The 24,251-nt window shown below is 40.1% G+C and overlaps 1 protein-coding gene across 1 annotated transcript in view; it reads right to left on the bottom strand.

Moving 5' to 3' along the window:
• The window catches only part of CDH8 (cadherin 8), a gene marked incomplete at its 3' end in the record, with an annotated part of 135,971 nt that overhangs the window by 61,536 nt on the left and 50,184 nt on the right, over nucleotides 1-24,251 (bottom strand). Inside the window, exons 3-5 of the mRNA XM_082489127.1 lie at nucleotides 17,328-17,447; nucleotides 4,950-5,117; nucleotides 790-977 (exon numbers count right to left, since the gene is read on the bottom strand). Coding sequence (XP_082345253.1) covers nucleotides 790-977; nucleotides 4,950-5,117; nucleotides 17,328-17,447 — 476 coding nt within the window. The remainder of the gene's footprint in view (nucleotides 1-789; nucleotides 978-4,949; nucleotides 5,118-17,327; nucleotides 17,448-24,251) is intronic.

Here is a 24,251-nt window from a genome sequence, read left to right as displayed (position 1 = left end):
CTTCTTCCCCAGAAAATAATGAAAATTAAATCCGCAATTAATGTTTCGTTGACTTTACTAGCCAAGTTTCCTTCTAGATGTGCCGTTTCTCCCCGTAGTTCTGTATATAACTGGGAGGTCCTTCTGCTGTGTACATGCAAGTACCTCATCTTGCATACATCAAGACTGTACCAGCACAGAAGAGGTAACAGACTTGTAGCCTTCTGTAGGGCCCGAATTTGGCACTTCTCACGTGAGCCAGTACTGATGACCTTGGTGAGGTTCAATGAAATCACTATTCATTGAGCAAAGACAGTTCAACATGAGCAAACGAGGACGAGTAAGCCTCTCGCACGTAAGGTAATTTAAATAAAATGCTACGATTTTTTTTTTCTCTGAACAGTATTTGACCAGCTATACAGCAAATCAAATAATAGAAAAAAGTTATTTGATGAATACTCAGCGAAGATTTTATGGAAGTTTATACCACCAACAAAGCAAATTCTCATCTACTGTTCTGCTTTGGAACCAAGGAAGCAAAACCTTTTGATTTGACCACTTGGAAGCCCAGAGAAGATTAACACATGCCCAGCACAGAAAATACTTCCATGAATGTCTCCCCAGTTGTCACCTAAATGGCAATTTTGAGGGACATGGCTAATACATCCCTTTTTCATCACTTCACTGGCTTGACACCTCACGCATAGGTAAAAGAATCCTTGGCAATCCAGCATCTTCTCGCAGAGTACAGTCTGGCTGGGTAGTTGCATGTAAAATAAACATTTCTTTTAAAACAGAGATATCGGTTACCTTTCTCACTCTAATAATGCCGTCCTGAGTTTGGGCATCTGTAGTAATTTCAAATATATCCATTCCATCTCCTTCAATAATATCATAGGACGATTTAGCGTTTTCTCCAATATCCAGGTCATTGGCTTTCACCCTTCCTATTGGTTCACCAAGAGCAACATCTTCCATTACTGAGAAGTGATACAGACCTTACGAATAAGAGGAAAAGACTAAACATTACACCCGATTCCAGTATCTCTTCTGTGCTCTTCATTTGTTTATACTTCCCCAATGCAAAGCTTTGAGCTGTGCAACTGATGCAAAGCCCATTTACACAAGTTATTTACTGAAAGCAGCAAAACGTGTTCCTTACGTAGGAATATTCAGTATACTGTATGTGAATGTTCTTCCCTGCTTCTTCCTTGCAGGGATGCTTCATGTTGGCAACCATAAATATTAAGCTACTTTGCAACGTTCTCTACTGCAAACACTGTTGAACTTACTGTTTTATTTACAGACATGTAGTTATATTGTCTTACAGAATACAACTGTGAAACTTTGGCTTTTACTCTGTAGAAAACTGGTCTAATACTTTAAAGATGCCTTTTACAATTTCAGATCTTTACTACTTCTTTGACCTTTTAAATTTGATTTGGTTTTGGTTTTTTTAAGCCCTTCCACCTCCCTTTTGTGGGAAGAAATTAACTAAGAAACTTTCAAGGAAACTCCCAAAATTTATGTTTTAAAGGAAACAACTTTTCATAATGATCACTACTGTGTTTTCTATTTGGTGTAGGCTTAGACTAAAACCCACTAGAAAGGGCTATTCAAATTATCAGCATTTTTATTTTTTGTAATACTTGCTTCAAACTTTCTAACTTAAGAAGTGTCAAAAATCTATTCAGAACTTGCAATGCATTATTTTAGCTAAGCATGTTATGAAGAGAAAAATCAAAATACCCATTTCACTACTCTATCTCCCGGTTCTTAACAGTACTCTGAAAAACAGAAGACACATGCATGCGTTAGATCAAAAATTCTTCACTGGGTGCCCTTTTTTTTTACCTCTTGGTAATTTACACTTATTGAAGCTCCGGTTAATACGTGATCTAATCAACTGCTGGGCTACTCAGTAATTAAAATAGTCCAAAGGAATTCAAGGTTAGCAGATGAGACCATTAAAATAGTTTTCGACAAAGGGTTCGGGACTTGTTCTTTTCTGTCCTCGCAGTTGTTCTAAGACAATGTGTGATTTTTACTGTTATGTGCAGCTATTGCTTTTCCAAAGCCAAACTGTTGGAGTTGGTGCTGTAACTGTTTGTAGGCAGACTGCAATTGCAACAGTTGACAGTAGGAAGGAAAGTGTGAGGAATTCACAAATACATCTATTAGCTATACATATAGTCTGACCCAAAGTGAATTTTTTTTTAGTTATTTTTAATATTATTTTTCTTTAAATTATTAGAGATAATTTGGAGATCATCAAGATTCCTCGAGACTATTCATAATGGCTCACAAACATTGAGCAGCCAAAGCAATCAAGTGCCTCAGGAGACTAAATTATGTGTTCATAATTTATACTGCCGTCCGCACTTTGTGGTTTGAATCTCCAGACGCAGCTGATTGCATTTTTAAATCGGTATTTTCCTCTCAGATTTATTAAGATAGTTTACAAAATATTGTAAAAAAAAAATTATTACGATGCAGCTGAGTCTTTTACAGAAATTGCTCTCAAGAATTATGAATTGTCCTGTCAAGACGTCATAGTGCAGAGCTGACCAAAAATCCGCATTACGCATCTCTGAAACCCCTTGGTTCAAACAGCAGTGCACAGTTCTCAGTACAACCGTAGGGGAAACTGCCAGGTTAAAAACTTCTGTGACTTATAAAATGCCTGTGAAATTATTTCAAAGAGATCACAGAAGTAGTGGAAGTTCATCTTTTTCATTTCTAAAACCCAGGAGGCTAACACTCTTTGAAATCAAACCATAAATATACATTTCTGTCCTGCCTGGAAACAATAAACCGATAAAACAGGCTGCTTTCCGAGTTCATCACAATTTATTGTGAAAGCAGCATGTATTACATCTTATGAATTTCTATTTCGTTTTGGTTAGGCTCCATTGTAAGTTTGATCCTTTCTTATTTTCCTTTCCAGGCAAATGCAAACTGTGCTTCAACGGTGTAAAAAAATGTCGAAGACTTGATCAGCTCTTCTCTAAGGCCAGAGTCATGACTAATCCGCAATGCCGGGCAGCACGCTAGGAACGCTTGGGTTTAAAAGGCAGAATCTGGAATAACATCCAGTTACAATACTTACTATGGCTCATCCTCATTAAAGGTAATGCATATACATAGTATACATAAGAGAATATAATATATATATAATATATAATATTTTATATATATAATACATAATACAAAGTTATCGTGGATGCCGTTTTTGTCTAATGAAGTTGCGTAATGGCCAGCGTCTAACAGGGCGGTTATTCCTAGCCGGTAGCCTGAATTCTGCACTGGAACGCACCAGCAGCTTCAGAGACAGCAACTCAGTCTTTGTTGAAGGAAAACTAATCTACATTTTCCATGCAGAAAATATACTTCAGGGATCTGTGATGCAGTCTTCCTCCTGCTACCCAGTGAGTGTGTCCCTGTATCCCAGCTAGAGGAGAACAGATCGGCGTACACTGCACGGGGAAAGAACGGGTCCATCTCCGTATGCATTCACTCCTCTGCTTCCTGCTGAGACCTCCGGCAAACGTACCAATTAGTACCAGTTGTGTTGCTGCTTTTCTCACCTGCTTTTTTCATAGTGGCAGGCAAAGGCTTTTTGAGACAGAAAGTGCTGATACAAATACAAAAGCCAGGTAAGCTGGCAAAAGTTGATCTGTATTCACAGAGTTAGAGCTACAGCACCTTGCAGGCATAGAAGAAATGTCCCTCTGCATTCTGGTGATAGGGTTCGGCTACGAGTCTCAGCTAGAGACGCTCACGTTATTAGGGAAATTGTCAACATATGTTGGAAAGCGCTGCTACACAAGTGCAAGCAATGCAATACGATATGAAGTAAAAAATTGATGCATTTCTTATGAGAGAAAACCTTTATTGTGCACAGAGTGCTTATCTGTTAAAAACCACTAAGATGAGGTAATAAAATATATATTTTGCAAATAAGCTTTTACCTCTGCTTATTTATTTTATATTTTTTCTCTCTCTCTATCCATATGTGAATTTTCTAGACTATAGGAGCGTATTTATCACCTGCTAAGTGCTAGGACAAACCCATTTCACTCTGTGTCCTCAGAACAGGGCAGAAGTGGACTTCAAGTCATACATACGTGGCGAAGAATTAATTTTACATGGGGTGCGTAGGTACCTTGTTAGAAAATCATGCTTCTAATAAAGTGAAAATGATACAAAGTCTAGATGTGAACATTCTCCAACCCCCCAAAGACTCTTAATACCCTACAAGTTTAGTTTTGCAGAGCAAGCTGGATAAAAGGGTAAGTTTCTAATAGCGCATTAGATTGCACCTGTTCCAAATAAAATCGATCCAGTCATTATGCTCTTCCCTCTTCTTCTTTCGTTTTTGTCTTCATCTTTGAAATAGACTACAAAGCTCGTAGAGAATCTCAGCAGGATGGCAAATCATTTTAACCTAGCCCAGCAAGACATCCATTGGAACCACAGTAGTAAATATGGATTTTGAATTAAAGATCAACAATTATCTAGACTCAGACTTATTTTCTTTGTTTTCTTCGCTATTACCTCATTAGTCAAACCTTTATTACTTTTATCAGTTATATACGTCTTTTACTGGTGGTGTCACTTGTCTGCATGAGATGGAAGCACATACGACAGCAACTAAAACTAGCACTTAGAAACAACTGCACTGAAAGCAAATAAATACACGAAAAAAGCCCCCAAGCCCTTTTGTGTGGGTGTAAAGAGGGGTAATAAGGAAGACAGAGAGCTGGGTGCACTGCTGTGGACGTAATTCCCTCTTTCCTAAGCCCTTAATCAGGCAGAGGACTATTAATCTCCCTCTAGTAGCAGCTACATATTTTTAAATTGCATTACAAACGCAGGCAACATGATAAAAAAAGAAAAAAGATGATAGAAAAAAGCAGCACTGTATTACTTTCTTATAGAGGAGAACACATACACACAATGGCACTTACTCTGTGCAAACTTAGGAGGATTGTCATTAACATCAGTGAGCGTAATTGTCACCGTTGTAGTTCCAGAGAGTCCACCCATATGTCCTCCCATGTCCTTTGCTTGGATGACCACAAAGTATTCTTCTTTGGCTTCTCTGTCCATGTTGGGAAGAGCTGTTTTAATTATAGCTACAATAATGGGGGGGAAAAAAAGTCAGGTACAGACCCAAATTCAGTTTTGCAGCTATTTTTACGGCTATATGTAAATATTGGCATAAAAATTGAACTGCTAAAGGTCCAATTAAATTGCCTCTTAGTACCAAGGATAAAGAAGAATTTGAGATTTTCAAAAAAGTATATGGGAGGTCACCTACCTTGATTGAATTAGGAGCGCAATGAAATTGTGCTCCAAAACCCACGAATTAATCATACCTGTGATACATATTCATTTTTTTCCTGATAAACTTTTTGGTTACTTCCCTACCTCCCACAGAAATCCATCGTTTCCCCACAGAATTCGCAAACGGAAGACAACCACACAGTAAACTTAATCTGTAAACGCTGTTAACCCTATCTGTCAGGTTAAGAGTTTCAAATATTTTAAAACCAAAACCATTATTCAATCTGCTCTTGTATATAAGGCAGGCTACGGTTGCTCCCTTGAGTCCTAAATCAAGTGCCTAAACTTTTACTGGAGAACAATCGCACGCCTTTCAGTACGTCCGTCTTTCAGCATAGTCACCAGTACTGCAAACTCCTAAAGTCCCTCCGTTGGCCCCACTCCGGGAGGGCCACTCGTTGGACAATGATCGCAAGTAAAATGCGCTGTCACCTACTCGATTAGGTTGGAAGTTTTTAAAGACAGAGAAGTAAAATGATCTGTAGTATATCGAGATATAAAATGCCAGCAGGCCAGCAGGAGGGTAGCTGCAAGGGACGGACCAATTAAATACGGGGCCAGATCCACTGCCAACTCCTACAGATCCCATGGCCATCTACCAGAAGAAATAAAATCTTTTTTTCTTTCCAAAACTTCTCCACCTGTAATGTGCTATTATATTCCCAACCTTCAGCATGGAAAGTGCAATACTAAATGTTTAATGGTAAATTTAAATAGCGTTCATCACAGTCTAGTAATGTCCCCCATAATAAGAAGATAATCATCATCTAAAGGAGTCCCACTAAACCTAGGGAAAACAACTCTAAATGTGAAACTGAAATGTGGCTTTTTTTGCCTTTTAATCCTGTTTTTGAATTCCATTTTTAAAAAAAAAAACATTTGTCTATGAAAAGAGAGCACAAAGGTCAAGTTACTGAGTTATCTTAGTGGTTAAGTGAAGTGTAAGAGTGGCGAGGGGAAGTGACTCCACCATCGCAGTGGCCCCTTTAAGCCATGGCGCCTGAGGGACCTTACGAGGCGTAAAGAAGAGTGGCCCTTTTCGTGGGCCTGTACTCACGGAGCTGAAGGACACACTTTATGGGCAGACATTGATAGGAACTCACCAAGTCTTTGGGCTTCCTTAAAAAAAGAAGGTAAGAATTCTATATTGTACTGTACTTTCGTTAAGGTTCGCACGTTGAGTAGAGTGCCCAAGTTCACAGCCGGGATCACACAGCCCTGGCACTGGGCCTGACCGGACACTGCATTACCTCTCACCATGTATTATTATTTTTTTTTTCACCTGTTCTTTGTTAAGTCTTGTCAGGAGTTTTTAGTTGTCAATCAATACTTATTGCAAATCTATCAGTTCTGGTTTCTCTATTTGGCCCAGCGTAGCTGTGGAGACTTCAGATCGCTCTTTTTCTTTCACATGGGATAGCTTCTATTAAATAAGCTTCTCAGAAATAACACCGGCTGAAACGCCGAGGTTATCTATTCATGTATTTACGCCGAATAAAGAAATATTCCTGGTCTTCATCATTAATAGAGCTGCATTTTAGTAAATTTTAGAATCCATTTATCTTTAATATTGTAATACTAAGAACCTGATCAGACCTTTTTTTCTTGGCTGAGTGCAGGACCAAGCTAAGGGCAAGGGGGTGGAAGGCATTTAAAATAAAGCAATACATTTGCTACATAAACCACCAGACATAACATAATAGCAGTCTTGTAACATACACCTTAGTCAATGATTTCCATAAACTATTCTGGGGTTTCGTCTTCCATTTTTAATTATTTCAATATAGTGATGGTTTTTCCTAGGCATATTTTAATTCGTCTCTTAATGTATGGAACAGTGTAGCCCTTGTCTATGATTTGACAGATACAAGAAGGATTAAACACCTTAAAAAGCGCCTAAATCAAAATTACTGTTTCTGACTTTTAAGACATAAAAATTTGAGTTTTTTCTGTATAAAGATACTAACACAACCTGCTATTCCAATAGTTTTATACATATTCCTATCCGCTGTCTCAGCCCGTAAACCATTTGCCGGAAGCCAGGAGTCAAAGACAAAGTCAAGTTTCAATTTCAAACACAATAAAAAGCTAAAATAAAGTTGACTGTTTGAATTACTAGAAGAGGAGCTGAAGGGTTTTAAACATCAAATATATCCACATTACACGGGCTGATTGTTACCACCACATTTCTACATTCAGACTCTATGGAATGGAGGTCAGCGAAAGAGAAGTGTCCGCGTCTCTTACGAGGCAAACCAATCCACACAGAAAGGCTCCATCCTCACCTAAGCAAAGTGATCCACACAAAGGCAGACCAGGAGAGTTAGTTATGCATAGAGAATTTCAAGGCTATTTATTTGTTGTTCTGCTTTCTTCACCAGTCCTCAGGCTGGGCTCGCAGGAGGTCCTGAAACTTTCCATCTATTTTCAGAAAACAATTCAGGCTCACCAAATACTAATACGCATACAGCACACAGAACATTAGCTCATCGAGCCTCCAACCTGCTCTACTTCAATTCAACCCAGAAACAAACGGAGAATAAAAACCCAATCGCTTTCAGCATGCTATGATGGATGAAAATGACATGTGCCAGAGAGGAGAGCAGTTTAAAAGCCAGGGATGAGAATTACCGTAAACTAATGTAAGGCAGGTAGAGGCTTGGTGGAAGATTGTATTCAGAACAGTTATCAATGGCTTCCTGTCAAAGCGGATGGATGGATGAAGTGGTTCATAGGGCTTGTTCTGCTTCTAGCATCATTCAGTATTTCCTGAATGACGGACGACAGGAAGAACTTATCAAGCCTTTCAAAAGACACAAACTTGGGAGCCATGGCAAGTACTGGAAGAACAGGATTAGAGTTCAAAACAATTTGACAAATTGGATAGTCTAAAACAGCAGGATGCAACTCAATTTGGGAAGCTAAAAGTATTCTGTGTGGGTGAAACAATTAAATTCACAATTACAATAGAGCAGATGACTCACGAGACGGAAAAGAATGCGGAGTCAAAACGAGCTGAATATGAGTCAATGGCGTTTTGCTGATAAAAATGCTCAAATGTTTCCTGGTATATTAGTAGGGAAGAACTGTGGAATAATCCTTCCAGGTCACTCATACTGGTAAGGCTGCGGCTGCAATGGCGTGTCCGGTTTTGAAAAAAAAAATGGTTTCTATAGTTGGGGAAGCATGAGGAAAGGCTTTACGGCCCAATACGTAAAAATTACTGGGAGCTACACTCCTTTTCCAGTGGGGATAAGAGAAGAAACGATGGGCCTAAAATATAAACCACAAAAGGGGTTTAAACTGCAGCAAGAGAGATTTCAGTTAAACATTAGGGGAACGCTTTCGAAAAGAGAAAGTAAGCACCGCCAGAAGGCTGCCTGTAGGATTTGTAGTATTTCCATTACGGAAAGTTTTTAAGAACCTATCAGACAAGTGAGAATGAGAAGGGATCAGCGTGATCCTTTTTGGGGCAGGGGCGCTCACTGCATTCTCGCTTGAGGTCCCTTCCCTCCATATTGTCTAAGATAAGGCTTTATCTCTACGTGCTCTAAAATATTTCACAACCTTTAGTCCTGTGGAAACAGTCAATGGACATGCGGTACAGGCACTGGAGACGCCTGCAGCCTAACCTGGCTGCAGAACCTCTGGCTAAAGCTGGAAACAAAGAAATCACGAAGTAATCCATTTCTTCAAAGAACGAAACCACCCCCAATATTGGAAGTACTGGTTTGGGGGTGGGGTTTTTCTGGCTGAGTTGCTTTCCCGAAACAGCTACTGGTGTCACACTGCTCAATAGCAAATAAAGCAGCTGCAAAATGGGGTTTACTTTTACAGTGGTCCTCAATGCACACACTGAGCAATTTGCACAATCTGCCTCACAACTTGAAGCGGTTAAAATGCACCCCTGTGGACTACTTTCAAAAACCTATTTGGAAGAATGTACGCTGTCTCACAGTAGAAAAAGATCAGGGGAAAAGCAGCAACGTGTCAGAAGCTATAGCTGGGGAAGAGAAAGAAGAGAAGCAAAAGGTACAACAGAAATAAGGTTCTGTTTTTCACTTTTCACTTTCCTCTCCCTTTTTGTTTTTAAGGATGCCTTTATGGTAATGCCATAAAAACACACATAATAGTAATTGAGAACATGGAACAAAACCAAGCAAGCACTATGCAGAATTGGAGTCTGGCCCTGAAAAGCCCTTCTTAAGCACCTCATTCATCTCACACATTTTGGTGAAGGCTTCTTGCTATTTCATCTTCCATACTTTGGAACTTTCCCTTCTTTGTTTTAGAAGAGCTAAGTAATTGCTTTGGTCTTCCTTCCGTGCTAAAATCTTGGTGGAGATTCTTATTAAATATAACAGTCATTTAGGACCCAAACTCCTGAAAAATCAATCTTGTAATTTCTTCAGAGAGCCACGAGATGCATTCTTTGTATTCCCCATGAAGCACACCGACTTCAGTGATGTTTTAGCAGTCCATAAAAAAGCTTCACTTGGAGATCTGTGGAAAACCTGTACTGTAATTCCTAAGAAATGAATAGATCACAACTAACTTTCTTGAAAGTTAAAAAAATTCTAGTTCTTTGATGATGTGATACGGGCACATCGAGCCACTATTTTAAATTCAATTTACCCTTCATAAAAATCATCATCATTTTAATAAAAACTATCGTCAAATATCTTCATTTCTTATTTAGCTCTAATGCCGTAGGACTTTTATTTTAGCAAGACAAGAGAAATATCTGCAGTCTCGAGCAAAGTTGGCTAACTGTCCAGAAAAATTATCAGTGACAGGAGTCGTCTGAACTACATTCAGATGTAGATGTGTTTCAAGTCAAAGACATCAGCCCCAACAGAAAGAATCACTAGGTGAGGAGCTGAATACTATGGTACACCATTTTATGTGGAGTGATTCTGTGCCATTTTTGTATTTTTACGAGAGAAGCTAACAGTGTACGTATTTTATTACCATGTTTATTTTTTAAAATTGTATGGGGAAGATGGCGCTGCCTGCCGTTCTGTTAAACTGAGATGAAGATCGAATATCATTTTATTAATTCTCTTGTTTCTTCTGCAACCTACAATTTATTGCATTTTCCTTTTCAGCCCATATTATTTCTGGTTTTGTGTTTTCTGATCCCGCTTTCCTTCCGAAGCAGACCTCGCAAGTTTGCCGTTAAGTGTAAATTAACACCACCTACCCTTCACTACACGTATTCCCCTTGAAGAATGTGATACAGGAATCGACTGGATAACACCTATTATGATACTGCCTTTTTAATTCAGATGAACTTGTATGTGGGTTTTACCGTAGGGGTAAAAAGCCTTCATCTCTACTTACCAGCCATTCCCTTTTCCCTGGGACCAAGTTTCAATGGCATAGCGAAAGGATCACCCTTCTCACCAACTGAGAAGGAATGCAGTAAATAAACATTCTGCACTGCACTTTTATGACCTTGCTTCCTTAGGATTTTATTTGTAATGATCCTCTAATACCCATAATTATACCAGACACTTTACAGAAAGTAGCCTTAGATTCTTTTTCAGATGCTTTCCAAATCTAGCTGTGTAATTCAAATTTCTCTAATTCAGTCTCCAGAAGCACATTATTTGGATATGTAGCCCTTTTCCTACTCAGCGTGAGGAAAATTGGTTAAGTCCTAACTATCTCGCTAGCTTTCTAAAACGATAGAGGCATTGCTCTGAAATGCAAGCAATGTGTGGCATCAGCTTCTTTGTTACTACTATTATTAGAAAAACTCTAGAAGCAGAAATCCCTTTTTTTCCAACGCCAATCTTTCTTGACCTTAAGCCACTTGTCTTTACCAACTATGGACCATCATACCTGTTTTCAAATGTCTCTGCAGCGATTTTATGCTTCCTTTATTAATCAGAAAAGACAGCTCTTGCTGCTACTGAAGGACCCAATCCCACATACCTCATCCATAATAGTCGCACCTTAGACTTGCAAGTGAAAAGCGAGAACTGCCGGCCTGACCCTCGGGTCCGCTGCACGGGCGGTTTGTCCGTACAACTCTCTCTCCTAATGGGCTGTCACCAAGACAACTCTCAGAATGGCCAAAGAACCTCTGTAGAAACACCTTAATGCAACTCCTACGGTTGCACAGCGTACTTAGTACACAAAGACAGGAAAAGGCTTATACTAGCTTGAAAACAGACCCTGTTTTCGGCATTGCGCCTAAGTGCATCAAATGCCGTCAAGACAGAGGTGCAGGTGCTGTAACGGAAGCGGCCACCCGTAAACGCCAGAAAGCCTTGTGTGTGCTGGAGCCACTTCTGCTGCCTCGGGAACGTGGCTCTGCGGGCCGCGCGGCCCTGCCTTCTGCACGCTGCTGCACGCACCTGCCTTCTCCTCTAGGGGACCAGTTCCTGCACCTCACTTGCTAAGACCAAACCTACCCATCCCAGTTCATGCCTCTTGCACTGACTTCAGTTAGAAGATTAGTTAACTTTACGCCTGCAGTAATTGGCAAGGATATCACAACAGCACTAGTTAGCAAAATGAGCTGGAAAGCAGCAGTTCAATCCAGGCTCCGACTGATGCCGAACAAGTTCTTTCTCTACAATAATCCCAGGAGGGTTTAAATCCAAACTATTTAGAAACTGAACTCTCCAGAACGGCTGTGTTGAACACGAGTTAGTTCTGTTGCTAGCAGCTCATTACTTTCCCCTTACACTTGCAGATTACTTCCTGTATCAAACCTGTTTTCCCGTCTCTCTCGTTTGAAAATGCTACCCTGTCATTTTATCAGGAGTAATTACAGGAACAGTCCCCGAGCCTCTCTTTTATTAACATCTCTCAAATATTTGTGCAGTGATTTCATATCCTCCTTTAATCACCTCTTACCCAGTTTATACAAATTAAGTTCAATCAATCTTTCATTATAAGTAATATTCTTCTCACCTTGGCTACCCTGCTTTGAACTTTCTTCAGCATTTCAGTAGTCGTTTTTATGAAGATGGGTCTCATCAGTACTACGTGCAATATTCTGAGGGCAGCTTGTGCTATCGCTGATACGTACCATTACTAATAAACTGGACATTAGCAACCAGATAGAAGAAATAGTCTGTAACATCACAAAAATGTCTCTAAGTCAAAAGTTGCTGTCGTTTCTCCTCTTGCTGCCTCCCTTGTTTTTATTCTGCTGGACTGTACTTCAAGGTCTAGACGGAGGAAGATAATAAAGACTGCAAATTCCAATAAAAGATTCAAACCTGACTTCTGCTGAATATCGCTTTCATTCCTCCTAGGCCCACTCATTTACGGTCTGATTTCAGAACCACAGGGTTCAACACCGTGGTCCAGAGAGGGCCATGTACTAAATCATTAAAAGGTCTGTTGACTGAAGCACGTGCACCATCACCTGGAAGCTAAAGCTAGGTATAGAAAAAAGATCAATTATTCACTCTCCAAAGAAATATCCATGTTTTATTAGGAGAGTCTTCATTTGGCTAGGTCTCCTGACTCTTCTATTCATCTCACCTTTACTAACTTGAACTTTGGCTTTCTACCAAATGACTATATGCACTATTTTTTCAGACACAGTAAGGGTTTATGCTTGAATAATACAATATGTTTTCCAGTGCAGCAGGGCGTGTGGTGTAATTTGCCTTGTTCACATAACTATATTTCAGGTATGTGTAGGAGTGACATTGTTTAAGTTCATGTGAAATGTAAATAAGTCAGACAAAGCTGAAAATGTATTTTCTCTGCCATTCCTATATTGTAGAACACAGTGTAACTTCGTATTACATTCCATTATGATAATCTTATTTTAAAGCTGACAGTCATGATTTAATATTCTTGAAAAAGCTTAAAAGTGAGAAGTGTACTTTAGCTACTTTTCTGAGTCTTAAGGAACTCCCTTCCCCAGCATTTTGACTGTCGTTACGTGGATTATGAGAGAATACGTGCAACTTGTATACCGTTACAGATAATACACACTACTCAGGAAACCTGACGTCAGTTAGTCAGATGTAACGATAATGATTTATGGACTATATTTTAGTCCACTGTAAGTTTCGTTACGAATCTGATGTCGCCACATTGTACGTTGAGCCTCTCATAGAAAATCTGAATTTGTATCTTCGTAATGTATTATTTATGTTTGTTCTTTACCCATTAAACCAGTGGTCATATTAAAATTCACCAACGAAAAGTGAAAAATATTCAGAACAAGCCATCAAAAAAGCATTTACCCTAAGCCATATTCAGAGCACTGAATGAAAAATAACTCCTGAATGACTTTCTTTCATGTGTCTATAACTCATACAGAAGAACTTGCAAACTAGACCTGCAGAAACATATGCATTTTTCATCTAACGTAATGGAAAATTATTGTTTTATGGGTCACTTACCGGTACTTATTGCTGTGCACCCAGCATTACAGAATTGTTTCAGCGAGGAGGTTGAGAGTAACGCCGGAGTTTCAACCAAGAGTGTGATTCAGAGAAGGACTACACCTAGTTAATGTTAAGTTAGTAGGAACAAAAAAGCAGAAGAGCAAGCAACTGCTTTCCTCGGGTTTACCCTCCGGTGTAGCCACCCTTTCTGCCGTAGGCATAACGCCACATCCCACACCTTCGCTCCCTCTTTTTGTTCACAGCACTACAGAAGGGAGAGCGATCAAGAGACGTGACTGGGATTATTCCCGATGGTCAGCTCTCAGCGTACCACTAAAACAAAGCAGCAAGGTCAGACAATCTTTAGTCTGAGCCAGGAACCAGAAAAAATTATAGGCAGTACAGCCTGTCTATGGCTGCCCTGCTGCTGGCAGCTGCACAGATCTAAATCTAGTCTTAATTTCCAATAAACAAAGCTAATAAAAGGCCAGTCATCTAGAAAAATAGTAAGTAGATCAGCTCTAAGTAGCTATACTTCTGATAACATCTGATAAACTGCCATGTATGACAGAAAATATCGACATTCTTAAGCAGATCACTTTAACATAGGCCATTTCTTAAAAGAGTGATGCCATTTTAGGAAAGACAATTCTAGATACAATATCTGTGTTCAGAAACAATTCTGTTTCAAACAAATTGGAAAGGCTTTCAACTTAGCAGGGGAGCTAATGACATGTAACCACAGAGAAAATGTAGCTATAAACACCTTCTCCCCACCACCTCTCCCCCCAGACCCCCCCAAAACTCTAAAACATCTACCACGCTTGGAGGATCACCTTCAGGTTTGATTTGGTTCGGGTAAGGCACTGCTAGACCTGGCTGTTCTGCTGTAATTTGTGCACTGTCACAATGGTACCCAAACGTCTTCCCACATGAAAACTGTCACGGAGGCTCCTGAGTAGCACGACTACCCAAGTTATAGAGCTGCTAAACTAGTGTGCATGTTTTATGCACCGCTACCTCTAAAACGGTGAAATATACAGTGCCACAAGCTACTGCAAAGCATCTTAGCATAACACTATCGGCATTTAGAGACTGCATGTAGCAACCCATAAAGCTCTCTCTGGTATGTAATAAACTTTATGACACCCTTGCTCCAAAATTCTGGTATTGCCAAGACAATCCACTGCCTAGCTCCTTAGCTTTTCTGAAATCACCGCTTCTCTTCAGAAGAACCACAACCGTAGGGCTGCTGGGTCTTCGAGGAATCTTTTTCACCCTGTATAACACACGGCTGCAGTTTCTACATGACTACCTGCATCTGGTTTGCTAAGTGACTAGACTTTTATGGCTATGGATTGTTTACATACTCTAAACAAACGTACGCTGGAGGGCTCTACACAATTTGGCATTCAGTATGGGACACACCTCAGACACAAGAACAAATTTCGCAAATTTTAAAACATTGCAAGCAATGGACAGATCCATCTAATATAGTAGAAACAACTGGATACTCTCCAGATTTAACAAACTGTTTGGTGGGTAGCTGTAAGAGTAGTGTGGTAGTTGCACTACAGAAGAAAGCCAGTACAGAGAGATGGAAAAGAAACAAGAGGACGGCCCGAGCACATAAACTCGTTCAGTTGTAATGGCTTAGAGAAGAACATAATTGATGTCCTCCATAGATCTCGAAAAATGGGGAACCTGAAACCATTTATTCATTCGGAAGCAGCTCCATAATATGTAGGCACTTACTCAGGGACTGTGGCAAAGCCACAGTTGAATTCTTTATGATTAAATTCCCGTTAGAAACTAACACGTCATTTTCATGGTAACTGTATTGCTACTCAAAGGAATATTTGTAACTGGAAACGAAGGAGGGGGAATTTAATGCTAGTGAAAAAGGAGGAAAATCGTGATTTTTCAGGTTCACCAAAAAGCTTTGGAGTTTTCTCTGGCTTTCATGAGAACAGACATCACTTTCCCAGGTGATGAACAGCTACTTCATTGGATTAGGCATAAGGTTGCAATGCAATATAAATAATAAACCTGAGTAAAATTAAACAATTTTTTACTCTTGGAATATTTCTTTCAGGCTATTTTTGAGTGAAAGAAGTGAAAGGTCTTCTGTGTAGGTGGGGAATACACTTCTCAGCTCCTCTGCTAAAGCACTATCTTTCCCTAGCAGAAACTGAGAAAGAGCCGACAGCTAATCCCCCTCTAATTAAGACAGCTAACTCAAGTCATTACTGCGTGCAATAATCTGTAATATTAAAGAAAACCAAATCATACGTTTTCATGCTTGATGGTCAGGGGTCTGTTCAGAGTCGTATTTCCACATGACTTGTTACAAATCAGCCAGCATTAACTAAGGGGCTCGACTAATAACACCCTCTTGACATACTGCACTTATTTTTGAAACAAGCTACTGTTCTTCCGTTGCGCTGTGCTAGAGTTATTCTTTGTAAAACTCTATGTAGCTTAAAATAAAATACCGAATCACGTTCCAGAGATTGTTTCCACCCTTAGGATAGCTGTCCTTCAACCAGAAGAAAACACTTTAATAGATTAATGCATTAATCTATTAATATTTATCGACCTACACGATTTACCTAAAGTCCCTGGAAGTTCGGGCATTTCTAGCAAAGGGAAATAGTTTTCCCTGTGCATTCCCACCAGAAAAAATTAAAGAAGTTCCAGACTTTGAAGAGTCTAAAAGTACTCTGTTCAAGGGTGGTGAGGAAACTTAGCACGCTTGAGCTGTGAAAAGCATTCTTTAATACTTTCTCCTTACATTTACTTCATAATTTTGCTAATCTGCACGAAGACAAGAATTTTGACGCCTGCATACAAATTCAGGTGATTTTTTGTATGTTTTAAAATGAGAAAATGAGTTATGGTTTTGTTCTTGGGAGATCACAGCTGCTTGGCTCACAGTGATTAAAAACAGCTTCTAGTAACAGGTGAAAGAATATAAGAAATAATATCAAATCGCTTTAAAAAACACTTCTCAGACGTAACTAAATGAATTTGCTGTAAGTACAACGTATGTACAGGAAACAAGAGGAAATGGATTTATTGGCACTTCTTTCAGATAACTTTCAAGACTTTACAACCACAGAGAAATAAAGCCATCCTAAATGCACACTAATAAAACTTCGTACCAACGCTGTATCGTGTTCTTTCTTTCCCCCAATCCATTCAATCAAGAAAGAAAAATATTTTTTAATGAAAACACCCAATACATTCACTGAAATTCACAAATTAAACTGTACTTTCTTTCACTGGAAATACTAGTCTCACATCGAAAATTACATTATGCTCATTAAATTCCTCGGGCAGAGTCTTTCAATCCCTAATCAGTTACCGTCACACGGAATTTCCACTACCTTCAGTTTTGCTTCGGTAACCTCCGTAATATTAGCATCACTATTACTTGCATTACCATGATTATCAGATTTTTCTTTGTCTTTTCACACGATCAGTCTCTGACGGGATACAAGTGAGACGCGTTACCACTCGGTAATCCTGACAGACATCTCCTTACACTCCTTATTTAAGTACATCACATACACAAGAGGCACGGTCACTTGCGTACATGCAACCCGGAGATTCCCTCTCAGAGTCACCTACCTGTATGGGGCTCGATAGAAAAGTAAGGCTGTCCTTCCAGAATGCTATAAACCAGCTTGGCGCTGTTTCCATAAACTGGGTCATCTGCATCCGTAGCTGTGACTTTAGTTACAAAGGTGCCTAAATAAAAAGAACACATACAATTAACGTTTACACTCTTCCTAGAAATTTGCGTAACTTATTCAAAAACTAATTTGCAAGAAAAAAGCGTTTCCTTGAAACTCTAAAGAGATTCGTGAGGTGTACGACAATAATGAAAGAAGAAAAAACATCAGTAACAACTTAAAATATTACTTGTGGAACACAAACAAAACATTTTCCTTCAAGATGATATATGCCAGCACACCGAGTTTCTGGGTAAAGGAAAAACCTTTTTAGCAGCTGTATTATTTAAGGGTTCTTTGTAGAATGCATTTAAAGCTACCTGATAGATCTGTGTAGACTTCAAGCATTTGCAAAGGAATCATATCAAAGGGATACGAAATACAAGGTTAATAATACAATATAATATGTTGCATTTAAGATTCGCAAAATCACATTTGAAAGAACCTTGCCGAGTTACAGAGACTGCATAGAAAAGCAATAATAAAAAGGGCTCCTTTTTCTTCTCTTGGCTTGCAGCCATAATAACGGTTTGATGTGGCCACAGTGACAGAGGCAGGACAACACGTATTGTCTCCGAAATGAGCCTCTGCCACTGAGGGGGCCATTGTCTAGCCAGAGTTATAAATTCCACACTCTGTCCAAAAAAATAGAAGAAAAAATTAAGGAAATCGCCCTTTTTATTTCTCAGGCAACACAGCACTTTCCATTTCTGTAAGAAGCAAAACTGAATGAAATTCAGCAGGTTACAGAGAGGGTTTTTTGGATGACTTAAAATTATAATGATGACATTAATTAGGCTAACAGTAAAGGCAATATCTACAGCGGAAGAGAAAGCAGGAGTAGGAGAGAGGTTAAGGACTGAATCATGTTTCTTATGTTCAGAAAGGAAAAGAATTCTAGCACCCACCAAAACACCCCCTTTCTGGATATGCCAATAAAAGTCGCCTCCTCTTCCCTCTGGCGCTTCGGGTGCTGCTGAACCCAAATCACACCACGCTTCAGGACAGAACGGTAAGCTAAAGGAGGAGGAGATCCCTGATCCCTTTGGCATGTCCTTGGATTGCGCTCTCTTCCTTCTCTGCATGGCACATTGCTGCCACGGCTTTGGGCAGTTCTGTGCATTACTATACGTGCAAATTATTTAGATGGACATTTGCATATTGAGAGATAATTTGCATATCACCCAGTAGCTCCCATTTCAGGCTTTCCCACCTGGCCACTTCCAGGATCAAGGCAAGACACGGGGTCAGCAGGATTTGGGAGTGTCTAGAGGGATGGATAACACCTCGTTCACCGAGTGGAAGTTCTGCGGTGGCTGAAGTCATGGAGGGTTTCCTGCATGGCAATAACGGCATAATTCCCCGAGAAGGGAACATGGGTTGCAGAAATACATCACACTAGAGAAAAAAAAAATGCCTACGGCTTGTACTGGTCATTTATTTTGGCTATTGGCATAAATTTATCCATTCTTACAGGGAGACAACAGCGACAAAGGGAAGCAGATCAACTGGCTGTCACGCATGGCCCCATCTGGCCGGAAAGTGCCCCACCAGCCCCTCCTGCTGCTCAGCAGGGTCCAGGAGAATCCACGTGGATGAGGAACGCAATGCTGATATTACGTTGCATCTATCTTTGACGGATGCTTGCTGAACCTCTTCTTAAAAAACTTGTAAACTGTTTACGTTTTGAAGCTTAACTGTTTTCGATGTTGAAAAGTGATCTTCTACCTAAGCTTTAATACAATAATCTTTAACCTGCCACTGGGCAGGAGAAATGGGACTTTATCCTCAACTTGACGGTTAGTTCGTAAGCAATTAACATCGGAAGTTTGTTGTCTGACCAGTTACGGATTTTGCTGTACACCAGACGCTAAGAGGCAGTGCCTGGTAGCTTTGAGTGAAAATGATAAAGGGGACAGATGACACAAATGTGGTCCCCAGCCTCGTAGCAAGTACCGCAGCCTCAGCCTATAGATGATATCCTGAACGACCTCCTTCACATACAGGAGAATAAAAACAGTACCAGGGAGGCGACCATGGGGCACACTCAGAGGCCATGGCACGTGCTACAGAAAATAAATGAAACGGGGAACGATGACAAGGAAGTATGCAGGAAGCTTGAGTTTGGATGTTGCAGGAACAGAGGAACAAAAGGACCCTTTGTGGCTTGCCCACAGTCGTTGCAAAGCATGAAAAGAGGTAGCTGTTAGATTTGTCTCACGTATTTAAGGGGGTTTGCCTCGCCTTCTGTAACTCACACACCGGTTCCAAGTTCTCTATTTTGTTGCTCCCACAGACAGCAATCTCAGCCGAGCCGTACCGCCCCTCTCGCAGAAGTCAGGCTCCAGCCCCGCCATCCCAGCGGGACATTCCCTGCAGTTCCCAGCTGCTGTCCCACGGGTGAGACCAAATACGAACGGAGAGGTCAGTGCTTTCTTCAGCTGGACTCAAACTGAAATGGCAGGTGAGGTACCAGGCGTCCGTGGGAGCCGCTGCTGTCATCCAACTGTTGTTTTGTAACCTTCTAAGACAGAAGAGGTTTGTGCAGAACATCATACAATGGAAGAGGGCTGGAATAAGATAAGGCTCATCACAGAACACTGAAAATTTTTGTAAGAGCATTTCATCTAGGCTGTTCCACTTTGTTTCCATGATATACTTTATACACAAAGGAAAATAGAGAAGTGAAACTGTTGACTTCTTTGAGATTGTGTTTGATTTGCCTAGCTGGCTCTCATTTCAAAGGACATCAGAAATAATTACATTGCTTGTTTAGAAAGATTTGATATATAATGTCTATTCTTGTCTTATTTCACTGGAGAATTCCTGAAGACTTTTATAGATATTTATTTCAAGATTTCAAAACTTAAATCGGTATGCTGATTCTTTGATAAACGCATCCTTTATCCCAAGTGTTCATTAGACATTAAAGTCGAATGTGCCTCAATAAAAAGAGGCAATCGGTGTCTCACGTTGCTTCCAATCCTGACACTCAGCTCTCAAGATTTTTTTTGTGTGATATAAAGTAATTTAATCACTTATTGAGCCCCCCAATTTATCTGAAATGTATACATACATTAAAAATACATAAATAATAGTCAGTATTCCCACTCACTGTTTATACACACAAATGGGGGGGGGGGGGGAGGGCGGAATAGCATACCCTTCTTTTTCTTTCCCTTACAGGTCACTTGAAGTGTGACTATAATCTCACTTAATAAAACTAATGAAGGGAATGGAAAAATAAAACACTCTCCCAGCTCCTAGAAATCAATTTCTTACACTGCCAGTCTCTGCCACTCAGCACTTCATTTCCGACCATCATACACAGTACTGCGAAGGTCTGTCAAACGCAGTATTTTGCTCCCGGCAATCTTATCGATGAAAATTGTTTATGAAAGACGTAAGCAATCAGGAAACAGAAATTAAAGAAATTACTTCCGCTATTGAAATTAGTTAAGCTTTTGCGTAGTTTGAATTTTATCACCTTTAATTTGAAATTTTTTTGGTTTATGCCTTGAAGCAAATCTTCTGCAGGTGTGAAAGGTGCCCCATTAATATGTTCGTACTGGCAAGAAGAAGCATGTAAAGGAGCAAACCCTGTCCCCTCTGCAGCTGCAGAGGGTGTCGGGACATCAGTGGTGCTCTGGCTCGGCCGCAGGATGCTCAGGGTCCTGAAGAAGCGGCAACCTACCCCACTCCCACAAGCCACAGAACCCTTTTCAATTAAGCACGAAGAAAAAGGTTTGGGGAACTGGCAGATTCTTGAGGGTGAAAAGTAGCGCAGACAAAAAAGGAGCTCACAGCCACCATGGCTGTTATTTAGGCAATCTCCTGAGCGCAGCAGAACTCTCTGTGCTTTGGTCTAGAGCTTTGGATTATCAATATTTAAGTAGGATTTTACTCCACTACAGACACTGCAGTTATAACTACATGTACATAAAGATTTTCTTACATGCATAATGTGCTTAAAGTTTTAAAGATAAAAATTTTGCATTGCAAAAGCAGTAAGAATGCAGGCAAGAGCATTTATTAAGTAAATGCTCTGAAAAACAACATTCTGGGTTCTACCCAGCAAATAAACAGCTAAGGTTTCTGTTTGTGTTTAATTTTGACTGCATTTGGCTTGTATTTGTTTCTTTGTCAATGCTACAACAAACTCATTTAGCTAGAGACTAGAAATTTGAAATGGTGCCATTTTTACAAGAAAGCCACTATTATAGTCCAAGTCACTGTTGTCCTAATTACAATAATATAGCAGTTTTATATAATCTGGCCCAACAACATAATCACTGTTTCTTTTTTTTCTTTATGTACCCAATATTACCCTATATAAAACAAAACCATTTTTTCGATAGATGAGGCAAATTTTAAGACGTTCGCTTAAAAAACTTCCTGCGTTGTTTTCTAAGATACACTTTCGCAATGCTAATGACCCGGCGATTAAATATGGACTGCAAAGAGATTCAAGAGATTTTAATTAACGAACACTTCTACCGTCATTTAGCCATTAACCATTGCTGATTGTTTTACTCTGTAAGTGTCAGGTTTCATAGTTTCTCTTTGCATCAGGCTAGCAATCAGAGACACAATTAACAAAACAAGTATTGTTACGTGGCGAGGTAAGAACACCCGTGTTTGCTGGCACACTAAGATTAAAAGCCGTCATAAAAATAAGATGTGTGTGCTCAGCTAGTGCTCTTCTGTTGGTTTGGCTGTGTTTTTATGTGCAAGTCAGGGTACAGATTCCACACATTAGTCAGAAAGAAAAATGCATATGCTGCCAGAGGGAGCAGGAAAGCAAATTTTTTGGTGTGGCAGTGAAGTGTGTGCGCTGAAGAAAAAAAAAAAAAAAGAAAAAGAAAAAAAATCAAACTTGTATGTTCTAGAGGAGGTAACGCATAGTCGGTGCCAGAAATTTACATGAATCCATATTCAATGAAGCAACCATTTTGTTGAAAGATTGTAATGGCTGGTAAAAATAAAAAACGGGACCATAGTGAAACCTGGTGGGACCATGTTTTATCATTTTCCCAGGGACTTCTGGTTTTTATTTGCTTTTCTGATGCCCTTTTTGGTCTCCCTCACTCTTTCTCTCCTACTCTTCCCAAATCTTGACAGGCTGAAGCGTCCATTTCATTCAGAAGATCTGATTACCAATCCGACAGGGCATTAAGAGTATATTTGCATGAAAAAGACCCACCATTATTTACCAACTGTTTTGTTTTTCTAAGAGGATCGCTGTGCTTCGAAATCTCTAGCTAGATTTCCAGTTTGGCTGATAGTAGCCCTGCAGTCAGCAGTGGTCAAAGCAAAGCATTGTTTGTATGCAGCAGGTCAGATAAGCATTCTTTCCAAAATGAAGCCTTTTCTTCCCTGTCCTTCTTTGCTATAATCTCTCAGGTAGCATGACAGTTGTTGTCATGGTAACTATTTTTTATTGAATAAAACTGCAATAATCTCATAAAAACCCGTATAACTTCTTGACATGTAAATCATTACTGCCTCAAAGCTGAAGAAACTTACTTTTATTTGTTTTTCGTTGCCGCTGATTTTTTTAAATACAAACCCATAGTTTTAAGCCTCATCATCCTGTATTATTCTATAGGGGACCATTTCTAAACACAAAATCTCAGAATTAGAGATTACATCAGCCAAATAAAGAATATGGAACAGAAATGCGCGGAACGCGCTTCAGAACTTGCTAACGTATGCAAAATCCACGCGGAAAATATTATCACCGGGATTTTAAATTGCACGGCTTGGTGTCTATGCAGATATACACATATATACGTAGGTATGTTCGTATGAGCGTTTTGGGCTTCTTTTGCAGATCGTACGGTGTTTCACTCCTACCTTCTACATCCCTGCCAAAGCTCTAAAAGCGCGCTACGTGGATCGGGTCTCACAATGCAAGAAAGTCCTCTCCCCAAAGACTCCAAGAGCCGAGTACCAGGAAAGACAAAGGCAGGCAGACAACTGACGAGAGACAAGGAGACGACAAGAGGATGGAAACCATCCTGGGAAGCAAAGCTGTCAGCACACGGCGGTGCTGCCGCCTGACCGACCCGCTGCCAGGTTAGCACAACTACCCCCAGTGCCTACAGGCCGTAGGCATCACGACGGGGTTTTTAGGACTGCTTTGAGAACAGATGACAGAGGTCTCGTGTGGGTTTTTCAGGAGACCTTCCCACACTTAAAGGAAAGCATGTGAGAACAAGAAAAGGATTTGCTTGCTAAGTGTCCGGTGGACCCCTTTCAGTGACGAAAAATTAATGGAGGTGAAAGATGACATCCTGAGCGTGGCAAGGGGTAGAGATATGGGCCACAACGGTCCCCTAAGGAAAAATGGGCAACTTACGCTTGACGTGCTAGAGACAGGAAGGCCAGAATGTATTCTACTATACCTATAGTGGAATCCTACATACAGCCACTCCTAGAGGGAGAAACGAGAAAGAAAATTTGTGTACTTTACAGGTGTAATACTGATACGTGGGCGATGAGAACCATACAAATACACAGAGAGATACAAGACTTCACTTAATCTTCTGCAAAGAGAAAAACAACAACAAAAGCTTCCTCACAATGAGAAACTGTACAAGGAGGAATAGTTCCCCAAGGGAAATAACCGAATCCTCCTCACTGAAGAGTTCACTCTATTGCACAGGATGCCAGATAATGTATTCGAAGGGAAAACCCTAGAAAGACAGGAAGATTAACTAATAGGGTAATTTGTCTTTCCCAGCTGTAATTTATTTGACTCTAAGTAGTGAAATACTGTGATGCTGCCATGATCTTGTTTATGATGATTAAGGTAAGG

This window comes from Vanellus vanellus (genome assembly GCF_965231255.1).
Source record: "Vanellus vanellus genome assembly, chromosome: 12".
In the NCBI taxonomy this organism is placed as follows: Eukaryota; Metazoa; Chordata; class Aves; order Charadriiformes; family Charadriidae; genus Vanellus; species Vanellus vanellus.
Note: the sequence above shows the minus strand (reverse complement) of the source record. Positions and strands in the feature narration are given on the sequence as shown.